This window comes from Labeo rohita, chromosome 7, assembly GCF_022985175.1.
Source record: "Labeo rohita strain BAU-BD-2019 chromosome 7, IGBB_LRoh.1.0, whole genome shotgun sequence".
Lineage (NCBI taxonomy): Eukaryota > Metazoa > Chordata > Actinopteri > Cypriniformes > Cyprinidae > Labeo > Labeo rohita.
This window is the reverse complement of record NC_066875.1, coordinates 36,204,130-36,230,466: the sequence shown is the minus strand read 5'-3', so window position 1 is coordinate 36,230,466 and position 26,337 is coordinate 36,204,130. Positions and strand designations below refer to the sequence as shown.

The 26,337-nt window shown below is 36.0% G+C and overlaps 3 protein-coding genes across 3 annotated transcripts; 2 read left to right on the top strand and 1 right to left on the bottom strand.

Annotated features, from left to right (window-relative positions):
• Window positions 1–966: 966 nt before the first annotated feature.
• Window positions 967–9,960, top strand: nelfa (negative elongation factor complex member A). Its single transcript, XM_051115675.1, is given in 12 exon segments — window positions 967–1,246; window positions 3,287–3,458; window positions 4,090–4,251; window positions 4,397–4,486; window positions 6,308–6,435; window positions 6,575–6,644; window positions 6,771–6,859; window positions 6,952–7,063; window positions 7,206–7,489; window positions 7,492–7,515; window positions 8,969–9,068; window positions 9,172–9,960. Coding segments are annotated over 12 exon segments (1,626 nt in total). The 5' UTR covers window positions 967–1,036; the 3' UTR covers window positions 9,357–9,960.
• Window positions 9,961–12,735: 2,775 nt separating this feature from the next.
• faah2b (fatty acid amide hydrolase 2b) lies at window positions 12,736–18,482 on the bottom strand. Its single transcript, XM_051116116.1, has 11 exons — window positions 18,300–18,482; window positions 16,550–16,632; window positions 16,295–16,431; window positions 15,869–16,078; window positions 15,645–15,764; window positions 15,404–15,539; window positions 15,198–15,315; window positions 13,838–13,957; window positions 13,631–13,739; window positions 13,221–13,409; window positions 12,736–13,058 (listed from the first exon to the last, which is right to left on the bottom strand). The coding sequence occupies exons 1-11, from the start codon at window positions 18,480–18,482 to the stop codon at window positions 12,883–12,885; spliced, it is 1,581 nt and encodes a 526-aa protein (XP_050972073.1). The 3' UTR covers window positions 12,736–12,882.
• Window positions 18,483–19,256: 774 nt separating this feature from the next.
• btr09 (bloodthirsty-related gene family, member 9) lies at window positions 19,257–26,287 on the top strand. Its single transcript, XM_051116115.1, has 8 exons — window positions 19,257–19,392; window positions 21,143–21,189; window positions 21,282–21,835; window positions 22,071–22,166; window positions 22,277–22,510; window positions 22,591–22,729; window positions 23,016–23,042; window positions 25,531–26,287. The coding sequence occupies exons 1-8, from the start codon at window positions 19,337–19,339 to the stop codon at window positions 26,076–26,078; spliced, it is 1,701 nt and encodes a 566-aa protein (XP_050972072.1). The 5' UTR covers window positions 19,257–19,336; the 3' UTR covers window positions 26,079–26,287.
• Window positions 26,288–26,337: the final 50 nt, after the last annotated feature.

Sequence of the window (26,337 nt, the reverse complement as noted above, 5' to 3'; positions counted from 1 at the left end):
GGTTCCGACCGTTCTCGTTTTGAACGTACTAATATAAGTTTTTGAACATTTTTTTGTTTCATTTTGGGTTGACTTTAAAATAGGCACAACAAAAAATTAAACAAGCCTTAATTTAGAACCTCATGATAAAGTCATAAGTCAAAGGTAATTCATTACAATTTGTAACACTGGTCTTAAAATATATTTTGAAACTAATATGAAACTTAAAATGAAAATAAGAAGCTTATTAAAACAATACAAATTCTAAAGCTTTTAAAATGTATGTAACTGCCCTAATGTATGGAACTTTTTTTTTATCCCGTCATCTATTTATTTACGTTTTTGATTTTTTTTATTGTTGTTGTTCTGTTTTGCATGTTTTTAAAATGTGCAACGTTGCCCTATGTTTGCCTTGTGTCTTTGTGTGATGGAACTAAAAAGAAAAAAAGGAATATATATGCACATTTTAAAGCAGTAATAAAAAGCAAATATAAAAGATATTTTTAGATATTTTAGATGTATGCTATTTGCCATAACAGCATAATTTTCACCAAATTTCACATTCATGATAGGTTACTAATAAGAAAAAAAAGCTAATAAGAAAAATCTGAATAACACTCATCAGTTAAATTAAGGAAACATCAATAAAAGTAGTCGTGAAAACAAAATCTCCTAATTTGGAGAATTTTTTTTTATTAAATTCACATAACAAATTAGCACTGATAAATAAAAACATATTTGTATTGTTATGAATCGATTACGTGTTGTAAACAAAACATATGCCAAGGGCTCATAGCCAAGTGTTCGTACATTGCCAAACATAACACAGCGCCAAAACCAAATACAGAAAAAAACACAAGAGAAACAAATATAGATAAACAGGGGGGCAAATTACGCAAATCACTTAAAACTCAGATAACAAACTGACTATATGATTTTGCCCTAAAAGTTTCTCTTTCGTTGTGGTCACACGGGTCCTAGCGCTCATTTGTGCGTGTGTGTGTTTTCTTAGGTAGCCTGTTAAAATGCCCGATCTCATTATTCGTCTTTTTCCAAGATGGCGTCGATGAGGGAGAGCGACACCGGCCTGTGGCTCCACAACAAACTGGGATCGACAGACGAGCTATGGACACCTTCGAGCATTGCTTCTCTACTCACCGTGTCGGTCATCGACAACATACGGCTGTGTTTCTCCAGTCTGTCGCCTCCGGTGAAGCTGAAACTCTTGCTGGGGATGCTGCACCTCCCGCGCAGGACCGTGGATGAGGTGCGACTGCAGGACTCAGTCCTTCTGCTGCTGCACACACACAAACTCTCTTAACTTCCGAGCGTGGCATGCTTTATTGCGGTGGCATGTTGTTTGTTAGTAGTATTTGTGTGATATGTTGTTGACACGTATTTGTTGCATGTGTAATAACATGGCTTCCACCATGAGACCCCTGCAGCTGCTGTCTGGATCATGTCAGTCTCCAGCAGAGCTCTGCTCAGGCTGCTGTCTGTCTTCAGCCTCTGGGCTTGAGCTAACTTGCTAGCCTCCTTTATGTAAACACGCTGTCAACTTTGCGAGTGTTACTGCCGTGTTATTATTGGAGTTTATTTCTATGTTTGGACGCCCCCCTTAGAAAATGTACCATGGTAACTATAGTTTCCGCCAAAATGCCACAGTTGGTCCAATCATTATTAGTACTCTAAATCTGTGGTAACTTTGTGTTAACTACTGTTGTCATTTAAAAAATTACAGTAGTAACGTTTTTGGCGGAAACTATGGTTTTGCAGTTGAAGTCTCCACTCAATTTTCCGTTTAACTTTCAAGTTCTTTATTGAAAAGGTTGTTTTACAAACAGTGTTGCCAAAGTATTGTGTGTAACGGCACGGAAAGCAATATACAATATTGCAATAATAAACAACAACAAAATAGTATTAAAATAAGGCACTAAGTAATTAATAACATTAGGTGTCCAAAATCTAAAATGTGAAAATATAAAATAAACATGTATCAAAAAAATACTGTAACATACACTACCAGACTACTAAAATTTTTAATGATTTTTTTTTTTAAAGAAGTGTCTTTTGCTTACCCAGCCTGCATTTACTTGATCCAAATTACAGCAAAAACAGTACTATTTTTAAATATTTTTAATAATTAAAAAAAAGTTTCTATTTGAATATATTTTAAAATGTAATTTATTCCTGTGATCAAAGCTACATTTTCAGCATCATTACTCCAGTCTTTAGCATCACATTATTCTTTAGAAATCATTCTAATATGCTGATTTGCTGTTCAAGAAACTTTTTTTTTCTTGAGGGAATTGATACTTTTATTTAGCAAGGATGCTTTAAATTGATCAAAAATGATGGTAAAGACATTTATAATGTTACAAAGGATTCTGTTTCAGATAAATGCTGTTCTTCTAAACTTTCTAATCATCAAAGAAACCTGAAAAAAATCTACTTATGTTTTCAACATCATCATCATCATCATAATAATAATGTTTTTTGAAAAGAAAATCAGAATATTGCAATGATTTCTGAAGGATCATGTAACTGGAGTAATGATTAATAGTAAAAATAAATATTTTAAAATTTTACTGTTTTTGCTGTATTTTGGATTTGTGAGCAGAAGAGACTTCTTTAAAAACACTTTTTTCAAAAAACTTTTGACTAGTGTATGTATGTGGATAGTCTTGGATTATATTGATTGATTTGATCACTTTCTGAAGAAACAAATTAATCTTTACTCACACAAAAGCACATTCATATACGATGTGGGCAAAACATTCACAGAATTAGCCTGTATAAAGGTCTTTTTTTCCAACGAAATACAAAAAAGTGGGAAATAATGTTTGCAATGTTTGTAAAGCTAAACCTGAAAATACCATCTGATATTTATTTATTTATTAGTGAGAGTTTTATTGGCTAACATTTAATGGCTTTTATGGTCAAATGCATGAAGTAATAAAGCAAGTTTTTGTTTTAGTGCCATATAATTTAGGGAAAAACATCTGCAAACTTACAAAATACTAAATTGTATAGAATATTGAATTTAAGTTGTTTAAAAATATAGTTTCCTTGTCTGTTGTTTCACTTAAATTAGCCTGGAATTCTGTCATGATTCTGTCTGTACTTTTTGCCTCAGGGAACTAAGAAGGAAGGAAATATACAATAGCAATAATGTAAACAATGGTGGAATGATCTCTTTACCGTATGAGGCAAACTCCAGTGCCGCTCATTTACAGACTGATTACTGACTAGGTTAAATAAATGTCTAACTCACTCTCTCTCTTTCTGTTGTTCCTTAATATTCCAGATGAAGGAGGCTCTGTCAGAGATCATTCAGTTGGCCACCGTGGACTCTGAGCCGTGGGTGTTAATGGTGGCCGACATCCTAAAATCATTTCCTGAGACCGGCTCACTAAACCTTGACCTGGAGGAGCAGAACCCTAATGTACAGGACATACTTGGAGAGCTACGTGAAAAAGGTCTGTCTGAAATCAATGATTGCGGATGGTGTTAGAAGAGGGTCAAAGGCTGTTGTAAATCATTTCTAGCTTAATAATTGTCTCTTCTTGGCATGTTAAAAAAAAGTCACGTAAAAGACGTGCATTAGGGATGTACATTTTGGTTCATTTATCAGCTCATTGTTGGTCTTTGTGTATGTGTATCAGACAGGCGTCTTTAATAGGTGCACTGTGTGTAAAGTGCATCACGTTTTAAAAACAGTGTGTCTGGTTAAAAATTAAGTTAACAGACTTCTAAGCACTGTATTACTGCCCTGGACAAAAAATCATAACATACTGTATTTATTAACTGACTTCAAAGGGCTGACCACAATTCCTTTGTAACCAATAGCATTATTAAAACTGGAGCAATATTTAAATATGGAATATATATATATATATATATATATATATATATATATATATTTTTATTTTTTCATGATTGATAATTGCCTACCTTTATATATTAATGTAACAGTGACCAAATCTATTTGACTGGGATTTTTTGTTTGGTTTGAGGTTCTGAGTAATCTCACTAACCTTTCACTTGCAATATGCTCTTTGCTAAGAAAGCATCTGCTGAGACTTGTTGTTTATTTGCTCCTCTGTCCAGTAAATGAATGTGAAGCGTCGTCGATGTTGCCTCTGGAGTGTCAGTATCTAAACAAGAGTGCTTTGACCACGCTGGTGGGGCCACTCACTCCACCCATCAAGCACTTCCAGCTCAAGAGGAAACCCAAGAGTGCTACGCTCAGAGCTGAACTGCTTCAGAAATGTAAGTGTGTTTATGAACTCTTTGCACCAGATTTGTGATTTTCAGTGTGGAGGCATTCAAGTATTTTAAAACAAGAGTTTATCATACAGTTTGTGTGATGATTGTCATGTTTGTCACTGTTTCATATTCATTATATTTGTTATAGCCACAGAGACTGCCCAGCAGTTAAAGAAAACAGCAGGAGTGCCGTTCCACTCCAAAGGAAGAGGTCTAGTTAAGAAGATTGACACAACAAGTAAGATATACATGTATACACAGAGAAATTTATCAATGGCATTCCATTAGATAACAATATCACATCGTAGGTTTTATTTTTGAAATGATACAACAATAAATACAGCGTTAGTGACGATAGCTATAAATGTAGTGTCAATTTCCGTGTCAACGTTAGCCCATAGATGTCCATAGTTGATAAGTGATGAACTTGAGAAGAATGGACTTCGTACATCCACCAAAATACTTTGGAAGTAGTTGGATAAAAATGTATTATTATTATTTTTTTTAATATGGGTAATTTTTTTACATTTCCTTTCTAAATTGTTGGGGTAATTTGTTTGAAAGAAGCTGAAACTTTTACTTAGCAAAAACATATTAAATTGCATATTAATCTGCATCAGCCCGAAATGAAAAATTATGCAGATATGTCTTGCAGATAAGAGGAATAATGTGCTCAGTGTGTGTTAGTGGTTAGATCACGTCAGCTGTGTGGCTTATTCTTGATGCAAAGTTTTGCCTGAATTATGATTAGATTCACATAGTTTTGGATCACTGCATTTAATCTGAGAATGCACGTACAGAATGACATGTTCGGCGTGTGATAGAGTAAACAGTAATAGCATGTGCAGCAGTGGTGGCAGCCTCTCCCCAATTTTAATTCCGTACTTCTAATAAAATGAAAGTAAAATACAAATATCATTCAGACTGTGTGTCTCATAGTAAAGCTGTAATTGATGTCATAAAATCATGAGTATGTTTTGATTCAAAGGTCAGAAGCTATAGCTTAGATAAACTAAAAAAATCACAAACATGACACTTGTAAATTAACAATTTTATATATACTGCTTTGTTCATGAAAGGAAAAATCCACTTCCAGAACAAAAATATACAGAAAATGTACTCACCCCCTTGTCATCCAAGATGTACATGTCTTTCTTCAGTCGTAAAGAAATTATTTTTTTGAGGAAAACATTTCAGCATTTTTTTCCATGTAGTGGACATCTATGGTTCCCCAAGTTTGAACTTCCAAAATGCAGTTTAAATGGGGCTTCAAACTACTTTAGAACTACTTTTTACAACTTTAGATCATCTGCACGTTAAATCTTAAAATAAAATGTTAAAATGATCTCTGCATTTTTCAGACAAAAAAAATGCAGCGAGTGATATGTAGTTTTATAGTTATTTTTAATGCTTCAATGTACTTTCATAATAAAAGAACTTTATTTAACTCTAACAAAAAAAGTTATTGTTAAAAACTAAGCAAAATTAAAAATTTCCAAACAAAATGAAATATATCAGTAACAGCATCGGCTATTGGCCAGAATGAGGTGAAAAATATTGGATATCGACAAAAATCCAGTATCATGCATCCCTAGTAAAAGCATTTACAATGTTACAAATATTTTAAATAAATGCTGTTGTATTCATTTTTTTTATTATTTATTAAAGACATTTGAAAAAAACAATCAGCTTCCACAAAAATATTAAGTAGCACAACTGTTTTCATCACTAATAATTATAAAAAAAAAATCTTTCAGCATTTTGCAATAATTTCTGAAGGATCATGTGACTGAAAGAGTGACACAGAGACTGTTGAAAACTCTGCTTTGTCATCACAGGAATAAATTACATTTTAAAATGTATTAAAATGGAAACTTCTGTTTTAACAGCAATGTTACATTTTAGTCATATTTCACAGTATAATTATAAAATGCAACCCTGGTGAGCATAAGAGACTTTCAAAAAAATCTTACTGACCCCAAACATTTGAACAGCAGTGTACATATATTCTCTTAACAACACCTAAGTTTGCTAATAATGATTGTCTGCCTACTTTCAGCACCTCTGAAGGGCATTCCCAAAGCACCATTCCGCAGCCCTACCACCCCAAGCATGTTCAGCCCTCCCAGTAACAGAACCCCTATCGCCCCTGCCCGCACACCCCTGCGCAAGGAAAGGGGAGTCAAGGTAACTGTCTGGCAATAAGTTGTAAAATAACTGAAGTGACACCTGGAATTATGAATCATGAACTGAATTTTACATTCTTAGTATGCGTGTCATCTCTGTTTTATATTGTCAGGTTATGTAACTGTGTGTTTTCTTGCAGTTGTTGGATATATCTGAGTTGGATATGGTAGGAGCTGGCAGAGAAGCTAAGAGGAGAAGAAAGACTTTGGGTAAGTTCAAGAAGATTATTTGGTGATATAGACTGTGCACCTCTGAACTGACTGACTTCAAGCCCAGCCTACACCCCTCTGTGTTGTATGTTTGTAGTTACAATGTTTGTTATTGGTCTTATTTAGACACAGAAGCTGGAGAAAAGGCGGCCAAAGAAGAGGCGGTGGTGGAGAACGCAACACCAGACTACGCAGCTGGCCTGGTGTCCACACAGGTAGTTTTGAAAATCTTATCAGCCGTATGATGGATGCTGTGAATGTGGGTCAGAACAAAAACTCAGATCTTTTTCTCCTTTCCTTACAACAGAAACTTGGGGCGCTAAACAACGAGAGCGCCCTGCCGTCAACCAGTTACCTTCCTGCCACCCCCAGCATGGTTCCTTCCTCGTCTTATATTCCCAGCTCAGAGACACAGCCAGGTGAGCCATCGACAGATGCAGGATGGGGTGGTTGCAAAGGAATTAGCTACAGTAGAAGATTGTTTAATTAGACACAACTGATATTAACTGGAAACTAAGCTTAAAGACCTTACAACTCCATTTTTTTTGCTTTAATATTTAGCAAACGCAGGTGGTTCAGGGCGTGAAACTACAAACCGGCAGACAGAGGAGTCGTCTGCCCCGAGTGCCGCTTCTGCTTCATTACCCGGCCAGTTTAAACAGCGGCCGCCCATGTATAATGCCAGCACTGCCAGTCCCACGGCCCCCACCTCACCCACTACGCCAACTAGCACGCCCACCAACAATGCCCCGCCCCCAGCCGCCACAGCAGCACAGCCGGACATGCCCACGCAGCCGCCCACCACAGCAGCCCAGCCTGCACCTACGCCAGCACCCCCACAAACCCAGCCAAAAAGAACCTGTCCCTCACGGTAAAAACCTCTCGGAATTATAGATGTGATAATATTTTACTGAACTGTTCTGCTTTAAATGTTACGACACAACGGTTTTATTCTAAAATTTAATTAATAGATGTTTTTAAAACTGAAAAATTGTAGAAATGAAATTGTTCACTCTAATAGTTCACCCAAAAATGAAAATTCTGTCATTAATTACTCACCCTCATGTCGTTTCAAACCTGTAAGACCTTCATTCATCTTCTGAACACAAATTAAGATATTTTGGATTAAATCCGAGAGCTTTCTGATCCTGCGTAGACAGCAAAGCAACTGACATGTTCAAGGCCCAAAAAGGTAGTAAGGACATTGATAAAATAGTCCATGTGACATCAGTGGTTCAACCTTAATTTTATGAAGATGAACGAAGGTCTTACGGGTTTGGAACGGCATGAGAATGAATTTTTTTAAAAGTGTCCTGCTTATAAAGACTGCTTTTATTTGGTCAATAATACAGTAACAACAGTAGTATTGTGAAATATTCTTAGAATTTAAGTTTACTGTTTTCTATTTACAAAATATTTTAAAATACACTACCAGTCAAAAGTTTTTGAACTGTAAGATTTTTTTAAAGAAGTCTTTTCTGCTCACCAAGCCGGCATTTATTTGATCCAAAGTACAGCAAAACCAGTAAAAATGTGAAATATTTTTACTATTTAAAATAACTGCTATTTGAATATATTTTAAAATGTAATTTATTCCTGTGATTTCAAAGCTGAATTTTTAGCATCATTACATTAGTCTAGTTAAGAACTCATTCTAATATTCTGATTTGCTGCTCAAAAAAACATTTATTATGATTATTGAAAACAGCGGAGTAGATTTTTTTTCAGGTTTCTTTGATAAATACAAAGTAAAAAAAAAGTTTCTTGAATAGCAAATCTGCATATTAGAATAATTTCTGAAGGATCATGTGAAACTGAAGACTGGAGTAATGATGCTGAAAATGTAGCTTTGATTACAGGAATAAATTACATTTTAAAATGTATTCAAATAGAAAGCAGTTATTTTAAATAGTAAAAATATTTAACAGTATTACTGCTGTTGCTGTACTTTGGATGAAATAAATGCAGGCTTTGTGAACAAAAGAGACTTATTTAAAAAAACATTAAAAATCTTACTGTTCAAAAACTTTTGACTGGTGGTGTATCACTTATTCCTGTGATTTTAATATTTTACAGTATTTTTTCAAATTTCACAGTGGTACTTTTTTCCTGGTTTCTTTGATGAATAGAAAGTTCTAAAGAACAGCATTTAATTGAAATAGAGTTATTTTTCTAATATTATGTCTTTACTGTCATTTGTGATCGATTTAATGCATTCTTGCCGAATAGAAGTATTCATATTAGTCTTACTAACCCCAAACTTGGAATGATAGTGTACAATCTGGGAAGTTTAATTTTTATCTTGCGTGTGCGGTTCCCCACAGAGAGAACAGATGTATGCTGCGCAGGAAATGTTCAAGACTGCAAACAAAGTTACACGGCCCGAAAAAGCCCTCATCCTGGGCTTCATGGCAGGATCTCGAGGTATTCTGGGTTTGATTTCATCAGATTTTTTTTTTTTCATCTAACTGTTCCTCTATTTTCTGAATGACCCTTCTAATGTTTGTCTGTCCTTTCCTCCCAACAGAAAACCCCTGTCCAGAGCAGGGTGACATCATTCAGATCAAACTGAGCGAGCACACAGAAGTACTGCCTAAAGCGGATGGAACCGGCAGCACCACCATGCTGGTGGACACAGTGTTTGAGATGAACTACTCTACTGGGCAATGGACCCGCCTCAAGAAATACAAACCCATAACCAACGTCTCCTGAGGAGGACTGGGTTAACAAACACACACACTTGCTCAGCGCGTTTACATAGACATATGTACACATTCATGCACCCCTCTTCAGCGCCACCTGAGGAGTGCTTAAAATACAAGTTTCATGTACATGCGCTGGAATGTACATATTTACGGGCCAAATTCTGAGGTGTATTGGGAATGTGCGCTAGTGAATTTCTGGATGTTGGTTTCAGACAGTTGAAAAGGACGTCCTGTTTGGCTGACCTCATGTCCTATCTCTGTTCCTGCGTTGCCAAAGACAGGGACCTCTTATAAGACAGCTGTTTTCTTTATCATTTTGTTAATGTTTGTATCGTCTCTCGTTTTTAGGCCCATTTCAGATTTCTTAGTGTCTGGGAAATGAGGCGAAATTGAGGCGGGGCTTGTTAGTTTGTGTCTTAACCTACTTTTGATTGACACGTTATTAAGAGATCTTAAAAGGGTACAAACATACAATTACATTGTCCTACGAACGAAACAAAAAAACCTGTCTGTGTGTTTTCACACTGAGAATGTTTCAAATGTTTTCAAGTTCCTCCTTGGACGGAAAAAAAAGAGAAATGAAAACAATAAACAAAGTGTAAAACAGGTTATTTTCTGTTTAGTACTTTTCAAGAACGTTATTTTTTTAAAAAAGGAGGAAATAAATGAAAACGTGTCCAGTTTTGAATGAGTCGTTTGCTTAAGGTTTAGTGTAAATACTATTGATTTATGTTGCACTGCACAACCACAGTCACAACTGAATCACTGCCTTTCTAACAACCTTCTAGTTGTTGCTACTTATTTTTACATTTTATCTGTGTGCAAAAGTGAGACACAATATGAGTGTTTTCATCCTTACTTTGCAACTGGTTTTGAATTGTCAGTATACACCTTAACTTTAAGGTATTTGAATGGTTTTGTTACATTCGTTATGCAATAGCAATAACAATAGCTAAGTATTTTTGAATTGAGTGAAAATGTGTTCTGCCCATCTCACTTTGACTTTCATTCTTCATGACAGGGTCTACCTTAAAGACAGCATTCAGCGCGCAGTGTTTTTTTTTTTTGTTTGGCTGAAACTAGGTAGGATGCAAAAGACTAGCTAGAAAAGCCCTTAGGCATTCATATTTAGGGGTTCAGGCACGTAGCGCTAAAATCCTATTGTAATTGTTAGAATGGTAATGGATCAGCAATCTCCACGTAAAACTGATTGATGCAGACCAAACCGTAAGTCGTAGAGACTTGAAAATTGGAGAGATGGTAGTACTCGCACCGCAGACAACGTGACCAGGGCTCGCCCCAGTCAACCTGAAAGGGGCACTTCAGCAATCAAAAGTACTTAATCGCTCATAATTCCTAAACCATCAGTCGCATTCTCAAGTGACTTATGACATTGGAATCCTTGGTACAACAAAATGCGTCCAATTCGATTTTTAAAATTTATTTCGGGTTTTCTGCATTTTTTGAAAACGCCTACTTTTGTGAACTAGTCCTAGGTTTTTCACCTGATTGAAACCAAGCTAGTGCAGATATACTCTGCATAGTGAATATCAGTAGTTATCAAAAAGTTAAACTTTCGACTCAACGTGGCAAAGGGATACCAAAAAGTTTGAAAGGGGCAGGGGCAATTTCAGTAAAATTTTCGAAAAGCCAATTAAATAATATTTCCATAGATATATTGTTTGTTAGGGTAGGACAATATTTGGCCAAGATACAACTATTTGAAAATCTGGAATCTGAGGGTGCAAAACAATCAAAATATTGAGAAAATCACCTTTAAAGTTGTCCAAATGAAGCTCTTACTAATGCATATTACTAATCACAAATTAAGATTTGCTATATTTACAGTAGGAATTTTACAAAATATCTTCATGAAACACAATTTTTACTTAATATCCTAATGATTTTTGGCATAAAAGAAAAATCAATAATTTTGACCCATACAATGTGTTTTTGGCTATTGCTACAAATATTCCCCAGTGACTTAAGACTGGTTTTGTGGTCCAGGGTCACATATTTGCCAAACTCAGAACACTTATATAAGAGCTCAATTTGAGATCACAGGAAATGTATCACAAAGCTTGGCCTCTTGGTGGATCTCTAAGAGGGAAAAAACAAAAATAGCCATTTGTCCTATCAACATGAAAATTGGTGCACACGGTCTTGGTCCAACATTTGCATATCTCAAAAAACACGGCCGACGAAGTTTGAGCATCTTTTAGACAAGGTTAACAGAGGCTGATCGTAACTAAACTCGGTGGGCCTGTTCAACTCACAAACCAGGGGTCACCAGACCTGGTCCTGGAGTGCCGGTGTCCCTGCAGAGTTTAGCTCCAACCCTAATCAAACACACCTGAACCAGCTAATCAAGGTCTTACTAGGTATACTTGAAACTTCCAGGCAGGTGTGTTGAGGAAAGTTGGAGGTAAACTCTGCAGGACACCGGCCCTCCAGGAACAAGTTTGGTGACCCCTGGCATAAACGATTGTACGTTGCGCGGTTTTCGCATATATGCACCATATTCGTATCATAAGATAGAACTCCTTATTCCAGACAGCTTTGCTTCTAGAACCACTGCTGTCAATCAAATTGTTTGTTAATTGATTGAGAAGACAACAACAACTTTTGCAAACTAGTCTTAGGTTTTTTGCTCAGTCTGGAAAAAACACTGCAGTACAATTCTCTGGACTCTCTAGGCCAATAATTATCAACAAAAAAAATCAAAATTTACCCTTTGGGAAGCTATAACGGGGTCGTTTACAAAAGGGGCCTGTCCAAATTTACTCAAAATTCTATAAAGCCTAAAGAAAAACTCAAAACTTACGGAAACCTGCTAAGCACATGCGATAGGTGATTCTGAACAAGCATAAAAACTTTTAAGGAGATCAGACCACAGCTGGTGGTATAAGTGTCATAAATGTTTAAAAAAAAAAACATAATATTTCAATGGTAAATTACCTGGATTTGCCAAAAATGCTTTTTTTAAATCATTCATTTGGTGGTTACAGGCTTGCTAAATAATGTATTTTTTCATATGTGCTTAAATGCCTTAAAGCGCTTGAACCCCGGTAATCGCTCCTTGCAGCTATATTTGTTAATAAATCTGCTTGTATAGATTTGCTAAAATGATTACACTTTATCTTGCAAGTCATGTCTAAATACTGACTAAAACAGCACATAACCACTTATTTGTCTTAAAGGGATAGTTCCCCCAAAATTAAAGTTTCTGTAATCTTTTACTTACCCTAATGTTGATCCAAATCTTTATAACTGACTTTCTTCTGTGGAACATGAAGATATTTTGATACTTTTTTTTGTGCTTTCAGTGGACACCAAAATTGTTTGGTTATCAGCAATTTTTTATTTGACAGAAAAAACTACTACAGATTTAGAAATATATGAGAGTGAGTACATGACCTAATTTTTGGGTGACTGTCCCTTTAAATTTGGATCAGGCTGTGTTGGGTTGAGTTCGTCTATTTCAGCATTAGTTTCAGAGATAGCCTCAGCAATTCCTCCAGTGTCTTCAGTGCTCAAACCACTCCAGGATCGACCCAGCCTCCAAAAGCCTTCTCCAGGTAGAGCGCCACAGCCAAGGTCAGATGGTCTTGAAGCTTCCCAGCCACCACCTGGACGCCCAACGGCAATCGCTCCTTACTCAAACCCAGTGGACACTGCGTCACCGGCAGCCCTAGGATGTTCAGGATCCCTAGAAATAGGTGAAATCGCTGCTGCATCTGTATTGATTGATTGACTTCAACATTATAGTCTATTTTTGTTTGACCACTCTTAGTTTATAATGGCTCTTAATCTCTTTAGGTCTCTTTAGTAACTTGTCATTGTAATCCAGTAAAACTTTAGCAACTGTTACCTGTGTAACCGCAGTTAAATGGAGTAAAAAGCGCATGGTGGTGTTTGGGTGCGAGAATAGGATGAGAGGGGAACAGCAGCACTCCATCTGTTCCAAGCAGATCGTCTATCTCTTTCTGCAGCTCTTCCTTCTGTTTCAGGATGAACTGCGATGGCTTAGAGCTGTGAGAACTCTGCATTAGAGCCAAACCTGAAATCAGCCAAAAGGGAAATACATGTCCGGCAGTAAGTCAAGCAAGAACAACACCCAGTTATCCTAATAACCCTGGACAACCACAGTTAAAACATGACCATTTGCCAAACTCTATACAGTATGTAGATCAGTTTTACAGTCAGGATTATTTAAACTAAAACAATAACAATACATGTTCATTACCTGAAATAGAATAAATAAAGCTAGTTAGAGTTTACCAATAGCAGCCAGAGTGTGCTCAGATCTTCCAAATATCCTTTTTATCAGCTCCCAAACAGGCCACACAGAGCCTCCATCTGCCATTTGCTCAACAAAAGGCTGTGGAGGCTGGAATAAACACAAACACTCAAACTTGCTCTAATTCTCTGAGTGTACCATTTTTCTTAAATTTATTTAGTATGTCAAGGCAGCTTAAGGTACTACACCTTGCCATCTTTGTCAGGTAGAGCCAAGAATGTGTCCCAAATCTGAAAAGAGTATTTGAGTTGAGGAAAGCTAACTTCTTTAACCTTAACTCCCAGATCTGCCTCCAAGCGTGCAGCCACCTGTGATCAGAAATGACAAAAAATAAGAAATAAAGCCTTTTATAATTTTACTGCTACTACAAGTCCCCTAAAATGTTGTAAATAATGCTTACATTAGTACTTTGTGTACAGCTGAAGTCTTATCTGCACCTTGCAGAATCTGCAAAATGTTAATTATCATACAAGAGGCATCATACAAAATGCATCTTATTTTTTATTTAGTACTGACCTGAATAAGATATTTCACATAAAAGATGTTTACATATAGTCCATGGGAGAAAATAGTAGTTGAATTTATAAAAATTACCCTGTTCATAAATTTACATGCACTTGTTACCTGAATGATCCACAGCTGTTTTTTTTTTTTTTTTTTGTTTTTTTATTTTTAGTGATGGTTGTTCATGAGTCTCTTGTTTGTCCTAAACAGGTAAACTGCTGTTCTTTCAGGTCTTTCAGGTCCCACAAATTCTTTGGTTTTTCAGCATTTTTGTGTATTTGAACAACCCTTTCCAACAATGACTTTGAGATTAATTTTTTCATTCACACTGAGGACAACTGAGGGACTCATATGCAACTATTACAGAAGGTTCAAACGCTCACTGACGCTTAAGAAGGAAACATTACACATTTAGACCTGGGAGGTGAACAGGGTAAATTTAACTTGTTTTGTCTTCTGGCAAACATGTAAGTATCTTCTGTAGCTTGTGAAGGGCAGTACTAAATGGAAAAAAATATGATATTTAGTCAAAATAAGAAAAATGTACACATCAAAAGTTTTCACCCCCAGGCTCCCAATGCATTGTTTTTCCTTCTGACCATTTGAACCTTCTGTAATAGTTGCATACCCTTAAGTTGAGTCCCTTAGTTGTCCTCAGTGTGAAAAGATGGATCTCAAAATTCTACAGTCATTGTTGGAAAGTACATTATTCAAATACACAAAAGTTCTGAAGAACCAAAGAATTTGTGGGACCTGAAGGATTTTTCTAAAGAACAGTGGGCAGTTAAACTTTTGAGCAGGCTTGTTTTTATAAATTCAACTATTATTTTCTCTTGTGGACTATATGTAAATGTCTTTTATGTGAAATATCTTATTCAGATCAGTACTAAATAAAAAATAGCATGCATTTTTTAGCATGCCCCCTTATTTTGGTAAAATAATTAACATCTTGCAGATTCTGCAAGGTAAACTTGGTATGTGACAAGGTAATACAGCTGATTAGCATTCATGCTTATGTTTTTATGTATTATATGTTGTTCTCACCCTCTTTTGAGCTTGAATGAGCTGGTTATCTAGTGGAGATGTCAGTGGAGATCCACCATCATCTACTACTGTGAAGAAACGTAACTTTTTCAGATCCACTTCTTCTGATAGGGATAGCCTGGAAAATATATACTTTGCGTCAGAACTGACTTGTAGAAAAATTATATTTGCATTATCAGGTTTATATCTTTCTTTGTCAGATGTACTTGTCTGCAGTGGGTCCAGCCATAATCTTCAGAAGAGGGAGGAGGTCTTCAGCATAGCGACACATTGGACCAGAACCCAGGTAGTCATTTTGGAGACCAGAGCATGGGGGAACCTGACCATCATTTGACACCACATCTGAAATCAAATAAAACTCTCTCTCTTTATGATAGATACAACCTTCTTCCTATTAACAGAAAGATGAATGTGTTTTTCTGATTGTTCCTATAACAAAACACATGCCTTTTGAAGGTTTGTGGCCAAATATGCCATTGAAAAAACATGGCATGCGGATACTTCCTCCAATGTCAGAGCCGATGCCTATCACAGATGCACCACCACCGATTAAACTTCCCTCTCCACCTACCAGAGAAAAAATCTGTTTATTACAGTAATACAGTTTATGTCTTGTCAACTTTTCACCAAGTTATGTTAAGCTAAACACATTTTTTTTCTTTTTGCAAGACCTGAGCTTCCTCCACACATCCTCTCGAGGTCATAAGGGTTACTGGTGATCCCGTAGAGGTGGTTGCTGGACTCCATCCACATGCAAAGCTCACTGGTGTTGGTGACTCCTAGAGGAATTGCTCCAGCTCTCTTTAACAGAGCCACAGAAGGAGCATCCACACTGGCAAGTACTTTACCCCGAGATTTCAACCCGCCAGAATTGGGCATACCTGTGGGAGCAGATAATCAATAAATGAATCATTTTTAGTATTCTCTTAATTTCGACAATGAGGAAGCTTGTGTATATGAGTGACGGTACATGAGCGTGGTTAAATTTTATCCCTCTTGGATCAACAAGCAGTGTTCACTAGTTACAGCCCAATTAAAGAATCTCAAAATAAACCTATTTAGGCTGATACTGTGTGTATGCATTATGGGATGTGTACCCTGTAGAGCGAATGCCTCTTTGACAGACAGTGGAACTCCTAGCAGAGGAAATCGGTTCCTCAGAACTTCCTCTCCTCCATTCTCCTCCTCTATTAGTTTATCTGCGCGAGCGGCCTCCTGAATGGCGAATGGGAACCTGAAAGAGAGGATAGTGTAGATTTATAGTGAAATGTCCAGTTCAGTCCAGTTCAGTTCAGTCCAGTTCAGTCATGCATAAACATTGTTACTGCCTTACTAAGTAAGTGTGTACTCACCTGTCTTTGACCAAAGCATTGAGCAGTGGGTTCACCTCCTGTATCCTGTCAATGTAGGCCTGCACAACCTCCACACTAGTAACCTAAACTTACAAATCAAATAGATTAATATTCAATTTTAGCGAAAACACAGAATTACTAGTTCTTTTAGTCAAGCTCAGTCTGCAGTGGTGAATCTGTAAATGTTGTTGTTTTAGGACTTATAAGCACCTAGTATCAGAGACCATTTAAACATTATGTTTATTATATTTTGCTCTACCTGTAGTCTAAAGTACAAAACATTCAGAATTTTTCTAAACAAAAAAAAAAAAAAAAAAAAAAAAAACATATATATAGTGCATTAGTTATGCACATGTGTACTTCGGTTCAAAAAGGTAGGATAGGGCAGCATTTTCTCCTCCAATTTCAAAATCATCCAACATTGTTGTTTTACCTTTTCTGTAAAGGGTGTCTGACTTTCTTTGCACGTTTGCTTTGTAAACACTAGGTCGGTACTTCCGCCTACATCACGCTTGACCTTTCCAATATGATTACGTAACGTGTGAGGTCGGGCTGGTGCGAGACCAGCATTTGTGGTTAAAAGTATATAAATTCTTGGATCACATGGGGGTGAGAAAATGATTAGAACATTTTTTTTTTACGTGTTGCTCCAAACCTATAAGCTTTTTTTAATTATTTATGTTATTTTTTTTGTGGTACATGAACACATTTGCAAGTTACAATTTAGAGACTGCTTGGTTTTAATGATAAATTTAATAATAATATATTTAAATTTGTTATTTTTGCAAGCAGAAAAATCTGAAAAAGCACATATATATGTGACCGTGGACCACAAAACCAGTCATAAGGGTAAATTTTTTTCAAATTGAGATTTATACATCATTTGAAAGCTAAATAAATAAGATTTCCAGTGATGTAGGATAGGACAATATTTGGCCGAAATGCAACTATTTGAATATCTGAAATTTGAGGAAAAGTGCAAAAAAAAACACTTTAAAGTTGTCGAAATGGAGTTCTTAGCAATGCATATTACCAATCAAAAATTACATTTTGATATATTTACAGTAGGAAAATTACAAAATATCTTCATGGAACATGATCTTTACTTAATATCCTAATGATTTTTGGCATAAAAGAAAAATCAATAATTTTGACCCATACAATGTATTGTTGGCTATTGCTACAAATATACCCATGCTTACATGCGACTGGTTTTGTAGTCCAGGGTCACATGTTTTCTCCACATGTAGGAGCTTTCGACATAAGGTTTAAAGCATTAAGCTGTGATCTAGATTTATGTCAGATCATTTCCACTTCAGAGACCTTTGTAACAATTATCCATGATAAAGTTGACAAGATAACCCAAGATTACTTAAGTCCAGTCGGGAAATATATGCAGTAAAGCCAACACTATTTAAACCTTTGGAATGGAGGCAGTGTTACAGCAACAAGTTACACTTCAGTTGGGTGCTTGTAGTGCGCACTGTAGCCTGGCATAGTAGAACCATCTCTGACAGCTTTTATTTAAATGTGCAAAAAGGCACCTAAACATAAAATACACAGGGTAACCTTTTTATCACTTGTAAGATTTGATGCAGTTATGGTTATAGTATGTTTTATTCATTATTCCACTTTAAAACCAGGCCAGCACCAAAACAAACTCAATCCTTCTCCACAACAATGACAAAACACCCATCTTATATACATTCTCTAATGCTCAGCTGTGACTAATGCAAATGAAAGCTCTAACCTCTCTTCTGCGTATCTTCTCAGCCAGTTGCACTGCAGAGAGAGTAAGCAGTGGGTTTCTGATTGGAGGGAGATGTTTTGGTCGTTTTGTGCCGGGTGAGACCAGTTTAAAAAGAGCCAGGAGCAGCCTGGGCACGAGGACCAGCAGGAAGCGCTGCACACGCTCACCGATTGTCAAAGCCATTGTGGTGACAGCAGAGATCATGCAGTAAGACATGTAAAGTGCAGTGCACACATGCCACTCCCACTGCAATTTATCTCTATAAATGCTGAACTTTGACCTTATGCAGTTTACATATTGCTATTCTTATAACAGAACAATACATGCAGTCACCACATGTATGGTTAATTTATAAATTGATTAGGTTTTTACACAGGTGCAGATGCAGAGTCAATAAGGGACAATAGGGTGAAAAGTTTAAGGGAAAATGTAAGATAATAATTTGATGCAAGGAGGGTCCACTTTCTAGTCAGATTACAACACAGTGATGTGTACGTGGCTAAGCACAAGTGCATTCTTCAAGTTGTATTGTTGTTAAAATCATGACTGATTACATTCTTGTTTTCCCCCTTCATATGCAAAATATCTAGTAAGCAAGTGCAATGAAACTGATTTGTTTTTATTTCTTATTTTTTTATTTCAGTCATGGCTTCCTCCAGCAGTCAACTGACTGAAGATCGTTCCAGAGTATATATATAAAGAAGAACTTTTTGTTCTGGTATGTCCAGCCACCTAAATATTTCTTCCGACTGATTATCAAAAGAAGAAAAGTCTTAACAAATGGTCCCAACAACAAATGTTGTGTCAGCCTTCTTCATGGCCTAATATAAAACCCTCATACACTCATACAGATGAATACAGATGTGTATCAAATGCATCCACAGCAGAGGAAAACTTCATCTGTTCCATATAAAGAAAATATGGGAGGAGCTATGAGACTGATGTAGGTGGGCGGAAACTTTCAGCGAAATGAAACTAGCCATCTGGAAACTGAATACCAATAATCTGGACAACTTTTTTTGCATTTAAACAACAAAATGTTTAGCTATCCATATGTACGCAAGATGATACCGAGGACAGCTGATACTCAAAGGTATGTGATAGAAATATAAAGTTAGTGGTTGTATTCAGTACATGTATGATTTATGTCTGCCTGGAAACAAATAGACCAGGAGCAATCATGAGTAAAAATTCATTGTGTCATGTAGTTGTGTGTTGTTACAGCACTGAAGCGGTATCAGAATTATATTAAATGTATGTAATTTTGCTTGCTTCTAAAAAGTTGAAAAGTTTGTTGTCATTTTCTCTTACATCTTGAAGACGTTAGCAAGAAGTATATGAGCAGACAGCTCAGTGAAAACGCAAGATTGACTACATTTGATCATGTTCAGCCATTAGTTTATATAGTTTAACCCTTTAACTGTCACCGGCCCCTCTGTGGGACGCCTAAGTTTACTTCACCATATTACAAATAAATCCTAATTTAATCGTGACAAAAGTAATAGATTAATATATGTCAAGAGTGCAACTTGAAAAATCTACATCATAACATGAGTTCTGACCTTTGTCACAAAAGACTTTATTCGTTGCCTTTTTCCCTATTACAATTTAGAAATCATAAGAAATTATATATTAGTTCAAAAGTTCATCCTTCTCAAAATTTATCCTTTGAAAGGCATTTTAAAATCAGACATTGCATTTCCACGGAAAATGTACTTAAAAATCATATTACAAAATGTTTTCATTCATGAATTATAAAAATGTAAGTCTGGATAGTGCATTTGTATGTCTGTGCTCAAAAATGAGAGTGACATTTAAAGGGTTAAAAAGTTTTAATTTGTCACTGTCTTTCCAAGAAAATTTCACCCCCAAAAACAAAAGGTTTTTTCCCCCATTAGTATTGTTAACATGGGATATAAATATGTAATATGAATTTTAATTAATTCATTTATGTATTTATTTATTTGAAAAGAAAAACATATTATCAGTCAAAAGTTTTTGATTTTTTTTTTTTGTTTTTGTTTTTTTAAAGAATTCCCTTCTGCTCACCAAGCCTGCATTTATTTGATCCAAAGTACAGCAAAAACAGTAACATCCTGAAATATTTTTTACTATTTAAAACAACTGTTTTTTATTTTAATACATTTTAAAATGTAATTTATTTCTGTGATTTTAAAGCCAAATTTTTATCATCATTACTCAAGTCACATGATCCTTCAGAAATCATTCTAATATTCTGATGTGGTGTGCAAAAAAATGATGTTGAAAACAGCTGAGTAGATTTTTTTTCAGGTTTCTTTGATGAATAGAAAGTTCAGAAGAACAGTATTTATCTAAAAATGAAATCTTTTGTAATGTTATAAATGTCTTTATCATCTAAATAAAAGTATTACAAAAGCTTTTTATTCGAAAAATTGTACTCAACTGTTTTAAATATTGATAAACAATAATAATTGTTTCTTGAACAGCAAATCAGCATATAGGAGTGATTTCTGAAGGATCATGTGACACTGAAGACTGGAGTAATGGTGCTGAAAATTTAGCTTTGATCACTGGAAAAAAATTATATTTTAAAATATATACAAACAGAAAGCAGTTATTTTAAATAGTAAAAATATTTCAAAATTTTACTCTTTTGCTGTACTTTGGATGAAATAAATGCAGGCTTGGTGAGCAGAAGAGACTTCTTTAAAAACATTATAAATCTTTTGACTGGAAGTGTATTTAGATATCTTTGTTTTAAGATATATGTGTTATTTGACTCTTATGAATGGTGAAGATTTCTGCTGTAAAACAAGACCTGATGTGTTTTTTTTATTACTATTTATTTAAATATTTAAAAGGGGAAATGCAATAGCAGAATCCACAACGAGTCCAAATTCATCTCTATGTAAGTCAGTAACCCTCTTATTAAAATAACAGATTATAGACTTATATTTGATACTTTTTATATCTCACTTATATCTCATCTCTTCCTTTCAGCTGGTTCTCTGAGTGAGGAGCTCCAGTGTTCCATCTGTCTGGAGGTGTTCACAGATCCAGTCTCCACTCCATGTGGACACAACTTCTGCAAAATCTGCCTGAAAGGATGCTGGGACAACAGGCATGACTGCAGCTGCCCAATTTGTAAAGAAACATTCAACCAAAAGCCTGAGCTCAAGATCAATACAACTCTCAGAGAGATTGCAGATTACTACAAAAAGAGAAGTCAACTGAAAATAAAACAGCCGAAAAAACCTGCGGTGTTGTGTGATATCTGTACAGGCAAAAAACAGAAAGCCCTGAAGTCGTGCCCTACGTGTCAGAGCTCTTTCTGTGAGGCTCACCTGGAGCGTCATTTGAGGGTTCCAGGTTTAAAACAACACAAACTGATAGACCCTGTAAAAAACCTGCAGGGTCATTTGTGTCAGAAACACAACAGACCTCTGGAGCTGTTCTGCAAAAATGATCAGACGTGTGTGTGCGTGATGTGCACTGTGACCGAACACAAGTTTCACAACAATGTTCCTGTAGAGCAGGAGAGTGAAGAGAAGAAGGTAGGAAATACCAAGTTAAAACATGCACAGTCCCTTAGTATATTTAATCCTAATTTTTTTCAGGATATCTTTCAATTCATTTTACTTTGTTATTTTGATATGTTTTATGTTTTATACACCTGTTAATTACAAAACTTCTTGTTTTCTTTAAATGCATTGTGAAACTTTCTTTTGATTTACTGGAAATAAATATTTTAAATACTAATTTATTATTATTATTATTCTTTGCCCATAGAGTCAGCTTACAAAGACTCTGACAGATGTGCAGCAAATGATCCAGGACAGACTGACGAAGATTGAAGAAATCCAGCACTCAGTAAAGCTAAGAAAAGTAAGCTTATATAAGTTTATTTAAATCAAATGTATATATAAATTTGATTTATCAGATACTCTGCTTTTAGAAAAGCTCTGATTTTTTTTGTCATGAATCTGACTAATTAGAAAAACACTGAGAAAGAGAAAGCAGACAGCATCGAGCTGTTCACTGATCTGATCCGCTCCGTTGAGAGATGTCAGTCTGAGCTGCTGGAGAAGATGGAGCGGAAGCAGAAAGCGGCAGAAACACAGGCTGAAGAGCTCATTAAAGAGCTGGAGGAGGAAATAACTGAACTCAAGAGGAGAAACACTGAGCTGGAGCAGCTCTCACACACTGAAGATCACCTGCACTTCCTACAGGTCAGTGTCTCTCTGTCTGCTCACATCACAGGATAACACTCAACATGCTGAGAGATTTCTCTCTTTCAATCCTTCTGTAGATTTATCCGTCCCTGTGCAGGCCTTTAGACTCCAAGATCTGGGCTGGAATCCGTATTAACACTTCTGTGAGTGTCGAGACTCTGAGAAGAGCTCTGACTCAGCTGCAGAAGACTCTAGATGAGAAACTCAGTCAAACTGGTAGGGTTTACAGATTCTTATTTCACAATATCAGCAATTACGGAATGACCAAACTTCATAACACACATAAATCATCCACCTTAGGAAATTAGTTTTCAAAAAGGCCGTTTTTTTGTTACAGTTGTAACTTTGCATTCTTTTTTATTGATGTATCAGAGTATTATTTCTTCTTTCTGTCCGGCTACTCAATCCCAAATGCAAGCTAGACATGTTTAAAAGCAATTGATAAATGTGTCTGTACATAAATAAAGATCTTATTCATCTTTTGTTGTCATGCATGTCACAGTGTTGAAGAGGATACAGCAGTATGCAGGTACAGTGTATGATCCTATTCAATCACATACACACTTACAGTACCTTAAAAGAATGGTTCACCCAAAAATGAACATTTACACACCCTCGGGTCATCTAAGATGTAGATGAGTTTGTTTCTTTATCAGAACAGATTTGGAGAAACTTAGCATTACGTCACTTGCCCACCAGTGAATCCTGTGAATGAGTGGCATTAAGATAAGAGTTCAAACAGCTGATAAAAACACCATAATAATCCACACGACTCCAGTCCATCAATTAATGTTTTGTGAAGTGAAAAGATGCATGCTTGTTTTTAATGTCAAACTGCTGCTTTCTAAAATACAGATCCCATCCATAATATTGGTTTCTCCAGTAAAAAAGTTGTTTACACATGGAAACAGTCCAAAACATTTCTAAACAAATATGTTAGTGGATTTTGATGACAACAGGGGAAGGATTTTAAAGCATTATTGTGAATTATGGATATTGTGGCCAGAATCAACAGTATAATGTTAAAATGCCTTAATGATGGTTATTTTCCTTACAAATATTGTGATGTTTTTATCAACTATTTGGAATTTTGATGGCACCCATTCACAAGTAATGTACTGTTAAATTTCTTGCAATTTCTCCCAACTCATCTACATCTTGAATGGCCTGATAGTGAATACATTTTCCGATCTTTTTCATTTTTGGGTGAAACATTTTGCTAACACATTACAATAAGGTTCATTAGTTAAATACATTAGTTGAACTAGGACTGAAGAATTCTTCTACAGCATTTATTAATCATAGTTAATGTTAATTTCAACATTTCCTAATGCATTTTAAAAATCACAAGTTGTGTTTGTTAACATCACAGGGCTCAACGCTAAGGATTTTTTCTACTGGCTCGGTCGGGCCAGTGTTTCAAATTTTTACTTGTCCGGTCAAAATTTTCACAGGCCCTACCACAAAAAATTAGATAGTTGCTGTTATCATTGTTTTTGACTCATGTTATATTTTATTTTAATAAATAACCTTATATGACACCAAAATTTGACATACCGAATAAAATTGTACAATTCTCCGTTCCAATTTCGGACAGTCAGTCAGTTCCCCTCACAGATACATTCTCATAAACCACAGTTTCAATATTTAGGATAATATTTTGCGCTTTGTGCACCGTGATCTTGGTCTGCCTGCTACAGTATATTTTTCTGTTTGCGTTCGTCTTTAGCATCTTTGGCCTCTGTTAACAGATGTCTAAATAGTTCGTCACAAGACATTTTGAAAGAAGATTGTATGCAGTTTGTGTGCAAGCCCAGAACAGGAGATCGGTTGAAATATGTCCGGTCGATCGGTGCATCTGTCTCCACTGTATAAATTATGTATTGATCATTGTTAAAGCTACAAAGCTAATACTTTTGTAGGCCATTTGTCTGTCATCGCTTCAAATTTTAAATTATCAAGGTTAAAAAACACATGCAGATGATAAACTTTCATGGGAACGCGGCAGTGGCCCAATCAGGCCAGTGACATATTTGTCAACTGTCCCGATTGGGCCATCGGGCCATCGGGCACTCTTTATTGTCGAGCCCTGCATCAGTTAATGCACTGTGAACTAACATGAAGAAACAATAAACAACTGTATTTTTATTAACTAGCATTAACAAAGATAAATAAACAGTGCAATAAATGTATTGTTTATTATTTGTTCATGTTAGTTAAAAGGGGTCATATGATGTTGCTAAAAGAACATTATTTTGTGTATTTGGTGAAATGCAATGTGTTTACATGGTTTGAGGTTCTAAAAACAGATTATTATTCACATACTGTACATTATTGTTGCTCCTCTTCGCCTTTCTAAAACTCGTTGATTTTTACAAAGCTCATCGTTCTGAAAAGCGCAGGAAACAGTTCTCTGTGAAATGCGCTGCACCCTCAAATATTAGCGTTGTACTGTTCTGGAACAGTGCTGTAAATGCAACTTAACCACTGATTTCTAGTTGTGTACTCATTTGGAAGGCCAAACAAAGTACTTTCACTTTCGCAACGAAACACACAGTGTCTCCACAACATAGCGGCTGCAACAATACAACAGCGAGAATAGAAGTTACGCCTTCTTTATTTGCGTATACAACTGGGCGGTGTTATGCAAATATTCCCACACCGTGACATAGATTTGTGGGGGGCGTCTTTAAATGAGCATTTTTAGGAAGGTGAGGCTAAGTCTTAACTTTTAGAAAGAATACCTCTTTGGGTTTGAGTCTTTAACATTTGCAGCTTTACGGATCTTATATATGCACAAAGTGCTTGTAACACCCCAAAGACAAACGAAAACATGAAATTGCATCACATGATCCCTTTAAAGCATTAACTATGTTAACAGATTGACACCTGATTGTAAAGTGTTACCACTATTTCTTTAAATGATCTGATAAGGGACTTCCAGTATTCTCATTTTCCATTATTAGCATTCACAAATATTTCTGTTCTGATGCTGTGATTTAAATTCTCCCTCTCAGTGGATGTGACTCTGGATCCTAACACAGCTAATCCTGAACTGATCCTGTCTGAAGATGGAAAAAAAGTGCGACACGGAAACATAAAGCAATACCACCCAAACCATAACAAGAGGTTTGATAAATATATGATTGTCCTGGGAAACAAAGGCTTTTCGACTGGTAGGTTTTATTTTGAGGTGCAGGTTAAGGGAAAGACTCAGTGGAGTTTAGGTGTGGCAAGAGAATCCATTAACAGAAAGGGGGCGCTCAACCTGTGCCCTGAGAGTGGAAATTGGACTTTGTGGCAGAGTAATGAAAAAGAATATAAAGCTTGCGAATCTTCCCCTGTCTCTCTGTCCCTGAACGTTAAGCTTCAGAAGGTGGGTGTGTTTGTGGATTATGAGGACGGTCTGGTCTCCTTTTATGATGTGAACTCTAAGTCTCACATCTACTCTTTCACTGGTCAGTCTTTCACTGAGAATCTCTATCCATTTTTAAGCCCTTGGTCTAATGGTGGAGGTATAAATTCAGCACCACTGATCATCTCACCTGTTAATTACAATGAATGAAGTACACCTAAATACCAGATGAAAATGTAAATGTTCGCTAAATGTAAATGTTCAGCATTTTTGTAGAAAATTATTTTATGCATGTTTCAAGAAATATACACTCTTTCTTTGCTTATCTCTGATGTGATACTGACCTGTAAAGAGTCTGTGATGCACAGTTCTTCTTTAGTATCTTGCACAATAAAAATGTTTTAAAAATTGGTACTTTATTCATGAAACAGATTTCATTTATTAACAAGTTTGAATTCAAAATCTGCAA